At 48.9% G+C, this 12,887-nt stretch overlaps 1 protein-coding gene across 8 annotated transcripts in view; it reads left to right on the top strand.

The window, feature by feature from the left end:
* SETDB1 (SET domain bifurcated histone lysine methyltransferase 1) overlaps positions 1-12,887 on the top strand; it is a 56,460-nt gene that overhangs the window by 17,473 nt on the left and 26,100 nt on the right. For 5 of the 8 annotated variants that reach the window (XM_040411498.1, XM_040411497.1, XM_040411502.1 and 2 more), the window contains exons 2-8: positions 5,775-5,988; positions 7,785-7,942; positions 8,692-8,732; positions 10,978-11,056; positions 11,160-11,345; positions 11,738-11,939; positions 12,468-12,541. In XM_040411498.1, the coding sequence (XP_040267432.1) occupies positions 5,777-5,988; positions 7,785-7,942; positions 8,692-8,732; positions 10,978-11,056; positions 11,160-11,345; positions 11,738-11,939; positions 12,468-12,541 (952 nt within the window). In that variant the 5' untranslated portion in view covers positions 5,775-5,776. Of the gene's footprint in view, positions 1-2,429; positions 2,563-5,774; positions 5,989-7,784; positions 7,943-8,424; positions 8,563-8,592; positions 8,733-9,809; positions 9,966-10,924; positions 11,057-11,159; positions 11,346-11,737; positions 11,940-12,467; positions 12,542-12,887 lie in introns of those variants that run through there. The other 3 variants (XM_040411500.1, XM_040411503.1, XM_040411505.1) reach the window with 3 other exon arrangements.

The raw sequence follows: 12,887 nt of genomic DNA on the forward strand, positions 1-12,887 counted from the left end.
CGCTGGAAATATTCAGTACAAGATGTTATCAAAATGGCAGACTCAATTAAAGGGAGCCCGTCCCATAAAAAGACAGACCCAGGCTACCGTCAAATAGTAGAGGGACTTTTTACGTTTATTTTTAGCCCCCCTAAGGCATATGAACACGAGATTATTAGATCTCTTATACCATAGACTGTAATACTATAGTACTGCAGTCTGTAGGGCTTGTGACATCCTAGAGATAGGAAGATTACTGTGGCAGGCTGAGGAGCCTTCACGTGACCTTGCTGTTGGGGAGAGCGGGATGTGCTCTGATCGTCAGGGGAATAGGGCTGGGTGTGCATTGACTGCATTCTTTTTTTTATTTTGCCTCATGCACACGGCCGTTGTTTGGGTCCGCCGTTTTGGCGGCTCGGATGCGGACCCATTCACTTCAATGGGGCCGCAAAAGATGCAGACAGCACTCCGTGTGCTGTCCGCATCCGTTGCTCCGTTTCCGCGGCCCCGCAAAAAAAATATAACCTGTCCTATTTTGTCCGCAAAATGGACAAGAATTGGCAGTTATATCAATGGCTGCCCGTTCCGTTCTGCAAATTGCGGAAGGCACACGGGCGGCTTCCGTTTTTTTGCGGATCCGCGGTTTGCAGGCCGCAAAAAATAAACGGCACAGTCATGTGCATGTAGCCTAACACTTAGGGTACTTTCACACTAGTGTTTTTCTTTTCCGGCACTGAGTTCCGTCCTAGGGGCTCAATGCCGGAAAAGAACTGATCAGTTTTATCCCCATGCATTCTGAATAGAGAAAAATCCATTCAGGATGTCTTCAGTTCAGTCACTGAACGGCGTTTTGGACGGAGGAAATACCGTAGTATGCTGCAATACTATCTCCGTCCAAAATTTCGGATCGGTTGCAGGAATGCCAGATCCGGCATTAATTTACATTGAAATGTATTAGTGCCGGATCCGGCATTAAAAATACCGCAATGTCGGATCCGTTAAAAATGTGAAAAAAATATATAACTAATCTGTTTCTCCGGATGACATCTGGAAAGACGCATCCGTTCTTACAATCCATTTGTAAGACGGATCCGCATCCGGATCCGTCTACAAATGCTGTCTGTTTGCATGAAGATTGCCGGATCACTCTGCCGCAAGTGTGAAAGTAGCCTAAGGGGCCAACATTATTGTGAGAGGGCAGCACTACTGTAAGGGCGGCATAACTACTGTGTCGGGTCACTAAGGGGTCATAACTACTGTGTGGGGGCATTAAGAAGGGCATAACTACTGTGTAGGGACACTAAGGGGGCATAGCTTGTGTGGGGACACTAAGGGGGGCATAGCTTGTGTGGGGGCACTAAAGGGGGCATAACTACTGTGTGGAGGCACTAAGAGGGCAGAACTACTGTGTGGGGTTACTAAGGAAGTATAACAACTGTGGGGGCACTAAGGGGGGCATAACTACTGTGTGGGGGCACTAAGGGGGGCAAAACTACCGTGTGGGGGCACTAAGAAGGGCATAACTGTGTGGGGGCACTAAGAAGGGCATAACAACTGTGTGGGGGCACTAAGAAGGGCATAACTACCGTGTGGGGGCACTAAGGGGGGCATAACTACCATGTGGGGGCACTAAAGGGGGCATAACTACTGTGTGGAGGCACTAAGAGGGCAGAACTACTGTGTGGGGTTACTAAGGAAGTATAACAACTGTGGGGGCACTAAGGGGGGCATAACTACTGTGTGGGGGCACTAAGGGGGGCAAAACTACTGTGTGGGGGCACTAAGAAGGGCATAACTGTGTGGGGGCACTAAGAAGGGCATAACAACTGTGTGGGGGCACTAAGAAGGGCATAACAACTGTGTGGGGGCACTAAGAAGGGCATAACAACTGTGTGGGGGCACTAAGAAGGGCATAACTACCGTGTGGGGACGCTAAGGGGGGGCATAACTGCCGTGTGGGGACGCTAAGGGGGGGCATAACTGCCGTGTGGGGGCGCTAAGGGGGGCATAACTGCCGTGTGGGGGCACTAAGGGGGGCATAACTGCCGTGTGGGGGCGCTAAGGGGGGCATAACTGCCGTGTGGGGGCGCTAAGGGGGGCATAACTGCTGTGTGGGGGCGCTAAGGGGGGCATAACTGCCGTGTGGGGGCGCTAAGGGGGACATAACTGTCGTGTGGTGGCACTGGGTGGGATTAGGCATGCGTAGATAGAAATTAGAAGGAATTAGAGGCTTGGCTTATTGTAAAAAAAATGTAGTATTGTGCCAAAGTTTGGAGGTATAGATTTTCCCGGGTTGAAATCTCTGGCAGACTCGAGGTGTTTACAAGGAAAACAAAAAAACATTAAAAATTAATCTGCACCATTTGGTAGAAAGATCAGTCCCTGAATGCAGATCTCATGGTCCTGACATCCAGCACCACGACACTTTGCAGCAGTTGGCGCTTTCCAGCTTCTGGTGGTGGGGGCGTGTCTTGTGGCCAGGGCAGAAAGGCTCCATTGTGCCTCCTTCCATGTGGGGAGAAGGAAGTCTCCAGAATTCGCCCTCCCCCGCCTCTACTCCGATCTGACCTTTGGTTCAGGAAGGTTTGTAGAGAAGAATTTTTTTGTGTTGTCCTTTGATGCAGCTTTGTGCCTGACAGCAGGATTTCAGCTGGCGGGGAACATAATGCAGGCAGGCAAGGAAGGGAACTGGATGGGGGATGGGTGGTGTGATGAGGAGGAGCTGGAGAAGAGGCAGCCAAGAGCCGTCATCTTACTGCAGCTGCTCCAGGAGGAGGGCCTGCCAGAGCCTGCAGATCTGCCAGGGGTGCAGCCCCTGTCCACGCCCTGCTCGCATTGCTGGGACTTGTGGTGCACGCCCCCAAGTGTCTTCTATACCCTCGAACGGTCCTTAATTTTCCATCTTCATCCGGAAGGAAACGTCAGATCCCGTTAAAGCACCGATGATCCTTGTTAAGGCCACGTTTTTATTTTCTTAAATCATTTTCTTTTCATTTAGAAGCACACACCTCTAGTATACGTGTGCGGGAAGCATGGTGTGAACAGAGCCAGATAACGTGTGATATAAATAATACGGCCAGCAGGGGGCAGGGCTGCTCAGTGATGCAAGCTGATAGAATTATCAGATGGAAGCTGGCAGGAGGTGACTTTTATCGGACAAGGGCATGTGTTACTAAGGGGGGGGGGGGGGCGCAGAACTACGGTGTGGGGGCACTAAGCGGGGCAGAACTACTGTGTGGGGGCACTAAGAAGGGCTTAACAACTGTGTGGGGGCACTAAGAAGGGCATAACTACCGTGTGGGGCCACTAAGGACATAACTACCGTGTGGGGCCACTAAGGGGGGCATAACTACTGTGTACTACCGTGTGGGGGCACTAAGGGGGGCATAACTACCGTGTGGGGGCACTAAGGGGGGCATAACTACCGTGTGGGGACACTAAGGGGGGCATAGCTTCCGTGTGGGGGCACTGAGGGGGGCATAGCTTCCATGTGGGGGCACTGAGGGGGGCATAGCTACCGTGTGGGGGCACTGAGGGGGGCATAGCTACCGTGTGGGGGCACTGAGGGGGGCATAGCTACCGTGTGGGGGCACTCAGGGGGGCATAGCTACCGTGTGGGGGCACTGAGGGGGGCATAGCTACCGTGTGGGGGCACTGAGGGGGGCATAGCTACCGTGTGGGGGCACTGAGGGCACTGGGTGGGATTAGGCATGCGTAGATAGAAATTATTAGGAATTAGAGGCGTGGCTTATTGTAAAAAAAAATTGTATTGTCCCTCTTTTTAGGCTTTTCTAAAGTTGGGAGGTATGGATTTCCTCGGGTTGAAATCTCTGGCAGACTCGAGGTGTTTACACTATTGTTTCACCCCAAAGGAAAAAAAAAGAAAAAAAAACTGTAAAAAATTAATCTGCACCATTTGGTAGAAAGATCAGTCCCTGAATGCAGATCTCATGGTCCTGACAGCACCACGACACTTTGCAGCAGATGGCGCTTTCCAGCTTCTGGTGGTGGAGGCGTGTCTTGTGGCCAGGGCAGAAAGGCTCCATTGGGGAGACGGAAGTCTCCAGAATTCGCCCTCCCCCCGCCTCTCCTCCGATCTGACCTTTGGTTCAGGAAGGTTTGTAGAGAAGAATTTTTAGTGTTGTCCTTTGATGCAGCTTTGTGCCTGACAGCAGGATTTCAGCTGGCGGGGAACATAATGCAGGCAGGCAAGGAAGGGAACTGGATGGGGGATGGGTGGTGTGATGAGGAGGAGCTGGAGAAGAGGCAGCCAAGAGCCGTCATCTTACTGCAGCTGCTCCAGGAGGAGGGCCTGCCAGAGCCTGCAGATCTGCCAGGGGTGCTGCCCCCTGTCCACGCCCTGCTCGCATTGCTGGGACTTGTGGTGCACGCCCCCAAGTGTCTTCTATACCCTCGAACGGTCCTTAATTTTCCATCTTCATCCGGAATGGAACGTCAGATCCCGTTAAAGAACCGATGATCCTGGTTGAGGTCGTGTTCACACCACGCAGTTTTTCCTTTTTGAAATCTTCTCGTACAGGTCCAGACCTATCAAACGACCGCTGGATGCGCACACTTAGTTTTTTGCGGAAACACGGATCCGCAAAAACGGAACGTAAATCTGGAGAGGAAAATTGCGGACGTGTGAATGGAGCCTCAATATACATGTGCACTGGAAAATCCTGTAGACAGTTTGCAGTATGTCAGAAGCTTGGTGTGAACAGAGCCAAAGGACAGACGACATAAATAATACGGCCAGCAGGGGGCAGGGTTGCTCAGTGGATAAGACTGGAGCCGACGGGAGGTGAATTTTCTGTAGGGAGGAAGATGATGTGACTATTACTGATGGCGGAGGGGCATGTGGTTATCAGTGTATAGTGGGGGCATATTACCTTGTATGTGGGAGGAGGGGTCCTAAAGATACGCGATCAGTGTCTTACTCCTCACAGATCGGAGAACTTTATGGGGTCATTTATCTAACTGGTGTAAAGTAGAACTGGCTTAGTTGCCCATAGCAACCACCTTTCGTTTTCCAAAGGAGCTGTTCTAAATGAAAGCTGGAATCTGGTTGCTATGGGTAACTAGCAGTTCTACTTCACACCAGTTTGATAAATGAATTCATTGCACGTTTGACTGACTGTCCTAATGTTGCGACCCCCTTCAATCTGCTGATCCGCAGGCTTTTGGGAGTCGGACTGATATTGATGACCTATCAAGAGGATAAAGGGGGATTCCATTGGACGATTTAGAAAGATAAGGTTCAGTGGGTCAAGAATGTAAAAAAAAGAATCAATACTTACCATGCTGATTCCCCGCTGCTGCCCTTTACTTCCTGCTCCCGAGCTCGACCCACAGGAAATGGCTTGGAGTGCCTGCTCAGCCAATCACAAGTCGCAGCAGCGACACGCCTCAGCCAGTGATCGGCTGAGCAGAGCAGTCCAATATATTTCCTGCATGTCGAGTCTGAGAGCGGGAAGTGGAGAAGCAGCAGCGGGGGATAGGTTAGTAAACGATTCTTTTTAACACCGCCTGTAGATTTACACATGGCTTCCGGCTTCTCAGTGTTCCGCTGTGAAATGACGACAGATTCTTGATCATTGCAGTAGATGCCCCCACTCCTTTTCTGTGCGCAGTGCTCTTCCATGGAGGCCACTGATGGACGGGTCTGGTCATGTGCCCCTCTGTCACTGGGAAAGCAGTGACCATCCCGTTATCATCTTATGTTTTGTTGCCCTATAATGGGGTTGTATTTATGTACCCAGCGAGGATTATTCAATTTTCTTTCTCCATTGTAGCCATGGATGACCCAGAGATGGCAGAACTGGAAAGCATGGTGGTGGAGGAACTGGGCATATCCATGAAGGAGCTTCGCGAATTCATAGACCGAGAGGTGGAGAAGAACGAGTTGGTGAAACAGAAGAAAGCCCAGCTCCTGGAACTGGAGCAGCTGGTGAAGCAGAAAGAAGAGGAGGTGGCCAACGTGGACAACCTGTATGACAATGCCTCAAGGTGAAGGACCAGGCCTCTGACGTGTACAGTGTGTGTATGTCATTGGGCGTGAGGGTGCATATGGAGCGAGCTCAGGAGCTGAGCCGTTCCTCAACTGTGTGTGGCTGGGATCAGACATAACTCCCCCTTGGTCTACATTCACACCACCATATGTATTTTGCGGTCCCTAAAACTTGAATCCGTAAAATACGAGTAGTGTCCATTCCATGTTGCGTCCCTTTTTTTTTGCAGACCTATTGACTTCGATGGGTCAGTGAACCTCATTTTGCATCTGTTCTGCAAAAAGTTAGAACATGTCCTGTACTTGGCTGCAAAATGCTGTTCACGGACCTATTGAAGTCATATGAGGGAGGGGGCTCCTTCTGTCCTCCGATCAAACCCCAGACATACTGCAGTATATAGTACAAGTGATCAAATGACTACAGGTCCAAGTCCCTTAGGAGGACTTAAAATAACGTTTAAAGGAAACCTGTCATCAACTTTAAGCTACCCATACTAACGGCAGCATAAAGTAGAGACAGGTGAGTTGATTTCAGCGGTCTGTCATTTAAAGGTTAAAAGTAAGTGGTTGCCGAGAACCAACATTGCAGACTAGGCCTGGAAAAGAGTCAAGGCCACCTGAGAAGAGTCATGGTTAATCATGAATTCTTGCTCTCCCGCCCACCTGCTGATGGCTGACAGTCTTCTACCTAGTTTCTCCCTTCCTCTCTAGGAGAGAACTGCCAATCATCAGCAGATGGGTGAGAGTACAGGAGACTATGAATAACCAGGACTCTTCTCAGGTAGATTTGACTCTTTTCAAGGCCTGGGCTGTAATGATTATTATGCTGGTTCTCAGCAACCACTGACTTTTAGCTCATGAGTGACACACCGCAGACATCAGCATTTCTGTCACAATTTTAGTGAGGTTAGCATAAAGTTGATGACGGGTTCTCTTTAAAACAGGGGTTTTCTGAACTTTTGATACTGATGACCTATCCTCAGGATAGGTCATCAGTATCTGATTGGTGAGGGTCCAACATCTGGGACCCCAAGTTTCAGAAGACACCGGTGCTCCTGTGTGAGCCGCAGCCTTCTCACTGCTTTTCCTAGGCCTGTAATGACCCGTTCATGTGTCACGTGGCCTGGGAGCAGCTCAGCCCCACTGAAGTGAATGGGGCTGAGCCCGATACCAAGCACAGCCGCTATACAATGTACGGCGCCGTGTTTGGTGAGCTACGAGAAGGAGACGGCGCTCATGGCAGCACCGGTGCCTTAAAATAAATGATCAGTGGGGGTCCTGGGTGTCAGACCCTGACCAATCACATACTGATGACCTATCCAGAGGATCTCGGAAACCCTTTTAAATAAAGTTTTTAAAGATATTGAAATTGCACAAAAACATCTATCTATCTAACATCTCATCTATAAAAACAAAAACATATTGGACATAGCCATATTTCCAACAATTTCAGATTTGGCTATTTATCACTTTTGGCGAATGCCTCCTTGCCTCCTAAACGCATTGCTCACTAGCTACAGAGGCCTAGAGGAGACATTACCGTAAAGGTAGAGGGAACGCCAGGAATCCTGGCAAAACTCTAATCTGGCAGTACTGTAGACTACAGCAGAGGGTGGAACATGCAAAAGTTGTGATGCAGTGTCCTAGTTAGACCCATCCTCTGTGGAGAGAACGGAAGGATCACAGATGTTTTGTAGTCAACCTGGGGACCATGCGAGAACAGCAGCTGGTCTTGTGATTGTGCAGGTAAGTGGCCCTCATATTTGTTGCGTTTGACAGCTCTTTCTGGTTCCAGGGCTCTTGATGACTGTGAGACTTTGGTGAAGACCCTGTATAAAGAGATGGGCATCACATACAAAGAGAGCAGCTCCGAAGACGAATCTAACAAGCCGGTGGAAGTCATCGAGATTCCTGATGAAGAAGACGACGACGATGTTATGAGTGTGGGATCTGGTCAGTGATTAAGTGGCGCAGGCTGTTCAGCTAAAGTGGTTTTCAAGGAATACCTAACTTTTAACTTATTTCCACAGCCTGCGGCCTCTATGGAGAGAATCAGACTTTCCTGCTTCTTGCTGCTAAGGTCCTGTGGTTGCCACTTCTGCAGCAAGTTCTCCTGCGTGTCCACCTACCAGTCTGCTGCTTGTTTAGTTACTACAAGACGCACCTCACCATTGGAGCCAGTGGTTGGCTGCTTAGGAGCAGGTGTCCATGCGCAGTCGCGGACTGGAAGATGGACACGTGGGAGCCAGTGCGCAGGAACAGATAGGTTTGATTCTTTCCACAGTGAAGGCATGTGGGCACCTGACAACCCCTTTAAGTAGTTACACATCTAATCACTTCACTGTCAACTCCCTGCCTTATATGTTAAAGGGGTCATCAGATCAGCGGGAGTCTGACACCCAGGACACCCGCCGATTAGCTGGTAGAAGAGCAGGAGTCGGGCTGCCGTGCCTACTGTCGCTCATGTGGTGGTGCTGCTTGGATGCCCTTACAGTCAGTGACCATCCACGTGGCCTGCAGGAGCTGACTTTCCTAATTCCACTTTATCCTAGCAATCAGTGGTGGTCACTGGCAGTCGGTAGGGCGGCCACCTCTCACATCTTACCTCTCACATCTTGCATCTCTATGTCAGTAAACCCTTTACCTACTCTTTACCTTTCTTCAGAGATTAGTCATTAAAGTAATGTTTTCTTTTCTTACAGTTGATGGTGTTAATAATAAGACGCCCAAAGAGAAACGTCTTGTAAGTACAAAGTCCATACTATGTGGAGGCGCAGGTGACGTAATGACCAAGGCTTCTTTCCTCAGTTTAGAAAACCCCCTTTAATATGGTCTATGAGGGAGTTCTGAGTTAGAGGAGGTCCTCATGACTTGGCCAGAGGTAGAGTGGTTACAAAGAGCTTCTCTCTCCGTCCTATTCTTTGTTAATTTGAATGGTCGCTGTGTGACGCCTCATTTCTCCCTCTTGCCAAGGGACATTTATCAGTCAGGATTGACCAAAGCAGAGACACCCTTTAAAATTGTCTGGTCACATCAGTGGAACTTCTTCTGCCATCTAGACGTCAGAGCTGCTACAATAGAGCGTCTTCTCCTCCGGGCGACTTAATGTGATCCTGTATTAAGGGTGTATTAGAGGATGATGGGGCAGATTTTCGTTTGCGAGCATTTGTATGAACGCCTGTTAGCGATCATGTTGCAGTGTAACGCCTCATTCACACGTCAGTGTTCGGTCAGTGATTCTGAGCCATAACCAGGTGCGGCTCTAAACACAGAACAGGTGCAGATCTTTCCTTTATGTCCGTGGAGGCTCCAATCACTGACCGAACGCCGACTGTGTGAATGAGGCTTAATACTAGATGAAAGATCAGCATGGGGACAAGCGATGGCATAGCTGAGTCATGCCTCCATCTTTATTCCTATGGACGCAGTGACCGCCACCGCCGATTGTGTGCATCATTCACCTTCATGGGCAGCTTCGGGCCTTGACCTGGGGATAGGGAATGAGGGGATTTAGCAGAACACAAATGTTGATGACATGTTGCAAATTTTACTAGAAAGTCGCCAGGTATAATCCCACGTGGCTTCTGTAAATGCTCCTCCCTCTGAATAGGGAAATTCATTTGCATGCCGCAGAACAATCCAGTTAGGGTCCATTCACACCTCCGTAGTGTATTGCCGGCACCCCCATAGAACTGCCTATTCTTATCCGCAGTTGCGGACAAGAATAGGACATGTTCTATTTTTTTTCCGGAGCCACGGACCAGAAGATCGGGGGGGCGCGCTCCAGAAATGCGGATGCGGACAGCACACTGTGTGCTCTCCGCATCCATTCCGGCCCCATAGAGAATAATTGGGTCCGCAGCCGTTCTGCAATTTGTGGAACGGATGCGGACCCATTCTACGGACGTGTGAACGGACCCTTAGATGTATGCAATAGTTTTTCAGCTGTTCACATCTCTTGTGAACTTACCCTAAGGCCCCTTTCACACGGAGCGAGTATTCCGCGCGGATGCAATGCGTGAGTTGAACGCATTGCACCCGCACTGAATCCTGACCCATTCATTTCTATGGGGCTGTTTACATGAGCGGTGATTTTCACGCATCACTTGTGCGTTGCCTGAAAATCGCAGCATGCTCCTCTTTGTGCGTTTTTCACGTAACGCAGGCCCCATAGAAATGAATGGGGTTGCGTGAAAATCGCAAGCATCTGCAAGCAAGTGCGGATGCGGTGCGATTTTCACGCACGGTTGCTAGGAGACGATCGGGATGGAGACCCGATCATTATTATTTTCCCTTATAACATGGTTATAAGGGAAAATAATAGCATTCTGAATACAGAATGCTAAGTAAAATAGCGCTGGAGGGGTTAAAAAAAATGAATTAAACTCACTTTAATCCACTTGCTCGCGCAGCCGTCATCTCTTCTGTCTTTTTTGCTGTGTGCAGGAAAAGGACCTGTGGTGACTTCACTCCGGTGATCACATGATCTGTCACCATGGTGATAGATCATGTGATGACCGGAGTGACGTCACCACAGGTCCTGTTGCTGCACACAGCAAAAAAGACAGAAGAGATGCCGGCTGCGCGAGCAAGTGGATTAAAGTGAGTTTAATTTTTTTTTTTTTTTAATTTTTTTTTTATAACCCCTCCAGCCCTATTGTACTATGCATTCTGTATTCAGAATGCTATTATTTTCCCTTATAACCATGTTATAAGGGAAAATAATACAATCTACCCAGCACCTAACCCAAACCCGAACTTCTGTGAAGAAGTTCGGGTTTGGGTACCAAACATGCCGATTTTTCTCACGCGAGTGCAAAACGCATTACAATGTTTTGCGGGAACATGCGCGATTTTTCCGCGCGACTGCAAAACGCATTACAATGTTTTGCACTCGCACCTTTTCCCGCAACGCCCGTGTGAAAGAGGCCGAAGTGTTTTCTCGGAATATTCTTTAGTGAAAAATAATGCGTTTCCGTACTTTTTAGTTAAGGGGTGCAATGGCTGCCGTGAAGAAATGCAAGCAAGATGTGCAGAACTTGGTGGATGCAATTCAGAAGAAGTCAGGTATCTACATCACATATAATATCGTTTTTGCTGCAAGATTTGGGTCTGTGGCGGGGCTATTTCTGATTGACGTGTGTCCGTCTCCCTCGTCTTTGTCTCGCAGATGGGCCGCAGACTCGCTTTTCCTCTCACCCGTCATCGCCTACCAGCTCTGTGGGTGGGTCCAATCAGGCCGGCACACCCAACGATGTAAACAAAGATGGCGATCTGGTTGTGGGGATGCGTATACTGGGAAAGAAGAGGACTAAAACGTGGCACAAAGGCACTCTGATCTCCATCCAGATGGTCGGTGAGTTACAGGGCTGAAGCAGGAAGGGAGTAACACATGAATGCTTGGCCAAGGGGAGTATGCATGTGTATGGGGGGGGGCGAGAGGAACAACTCTCTGCCGAATGAGTGTTCGGTTACAGCTATCTAAGGTGTACGCTCAGGGCATAGAGTTATTCAGTGTCCTGAATTGGCCTATTAATACATTTGACGGCAATTTGACTTGAAAGCAATGGTGATCATAATGGTCGTACTCTACAACGATGTAATAAAAATGGATGCTTACGATCTCCTATGACGGAGCTATGTTGACCCACCTTAGAAGTGTCACTGTGTAAGTGGTGATGTCTTTGGGCAGTAGTTTTTATTTATTTTTGTCTGTTCATCATGTCCTAATGTGTTCACCTTTCCCAGGGCCGGGAAAAAAATACAAAGTCAAATTCGACAATAAGGGGAAGAGCCTGCTGTCTGGGAACCACATAGCCTACGACTACCACCCTTCGACAGAAAAACTGTTTGTAGGGAGCAGAGTGGTGGCCAAATACAAGGATGGAAACCAAGTGTGGCTGTACGCCGGCATTGTCGCCGAACCCCCCAGCAACAAGAACAAGATGAGGTAACCAGCCCATGTATTCCTTCAACGGAGTTGTCCGGTTTCCTATATTGAGCGCACTCTCCTCGCAGTTTACCAAGCTCAGCATTGTCCATTGGATGGCCTGCCCCTTTCACTTGATCGGGACTGAGCTGTGCCTAAGCCTTGTGACTAGTGTTGAGCGAACTTCTGTTTTAAGTTCGGCGTCTAAAGTTCGGCTTCCGGTTACCGGAGAATCCCGATATGGATTCCGAATTCCGTTGTGGTCCGTGGTAGCGGAATCAATAATCGGCCATTATTGATTCCGCTACCACGGACCACAATGGAATTCGGAATCCATATCGGGATTCTCTGCTAACCGGAAGCCGAACTTTAGACGCCGAACTTAAAACAGAAGTTCGCTCAACACTACTTGTGACCGATCAACGTGACAGACATATATATAGGCCTGCTGTTATAAAAGAATGTCCTATATATGTGCCATGTGTGTGGGAATGTCATCTAAATGGACCCTGACCAGATGATGATCACAAGTCGACTCCTGTTTCTTAGGTTTCTGATTTTCTTTGATGATGGCTACGCTTCGTATGTCACACAGTCGGAACTGTACCCGGTCTGCCGACCACGTGAGTATTCATATTATAAATCCTGCATACACCTTTCACTAGGGATGTCACGCCAAGACGAGGGACACTTCTTAAGACCGTTGATCGAGGCAATCATCAGGACAGATCATTCCTATCAACTTGTGTCGCTGATCACCTGATGAACGCGTAAATCGAAGGAAACCATCTTTATTATGGTCACCTAAATCATAGTTTCTGGGCAGCAGATTGTGCTCTGTGCTGAGAAACAATGATAATCTAAGGGCTCATTCACACGACTGTATCTGTTTTTGCTGTCCTCAAATATGGATACGAGCCATGTGCGTTCTGCACTTGACGGATCGGATTGTCTTTCTCCTGTGTAGAA

The sequence above is a fragment of the Bufo bufo genome, chromosome 11, assembly GCF_905171765.1.
Source record: "Bufo bufo chromosome 11, aBufBuf1.1, whole genome shotgun sequence".
Taxonomy (NCBI): domain Eukaryota; kingdom Metazoa; phylum Chordata; class Amphibia; order Anura; family Bufonidae; genus Bufo; species Bufo bufo.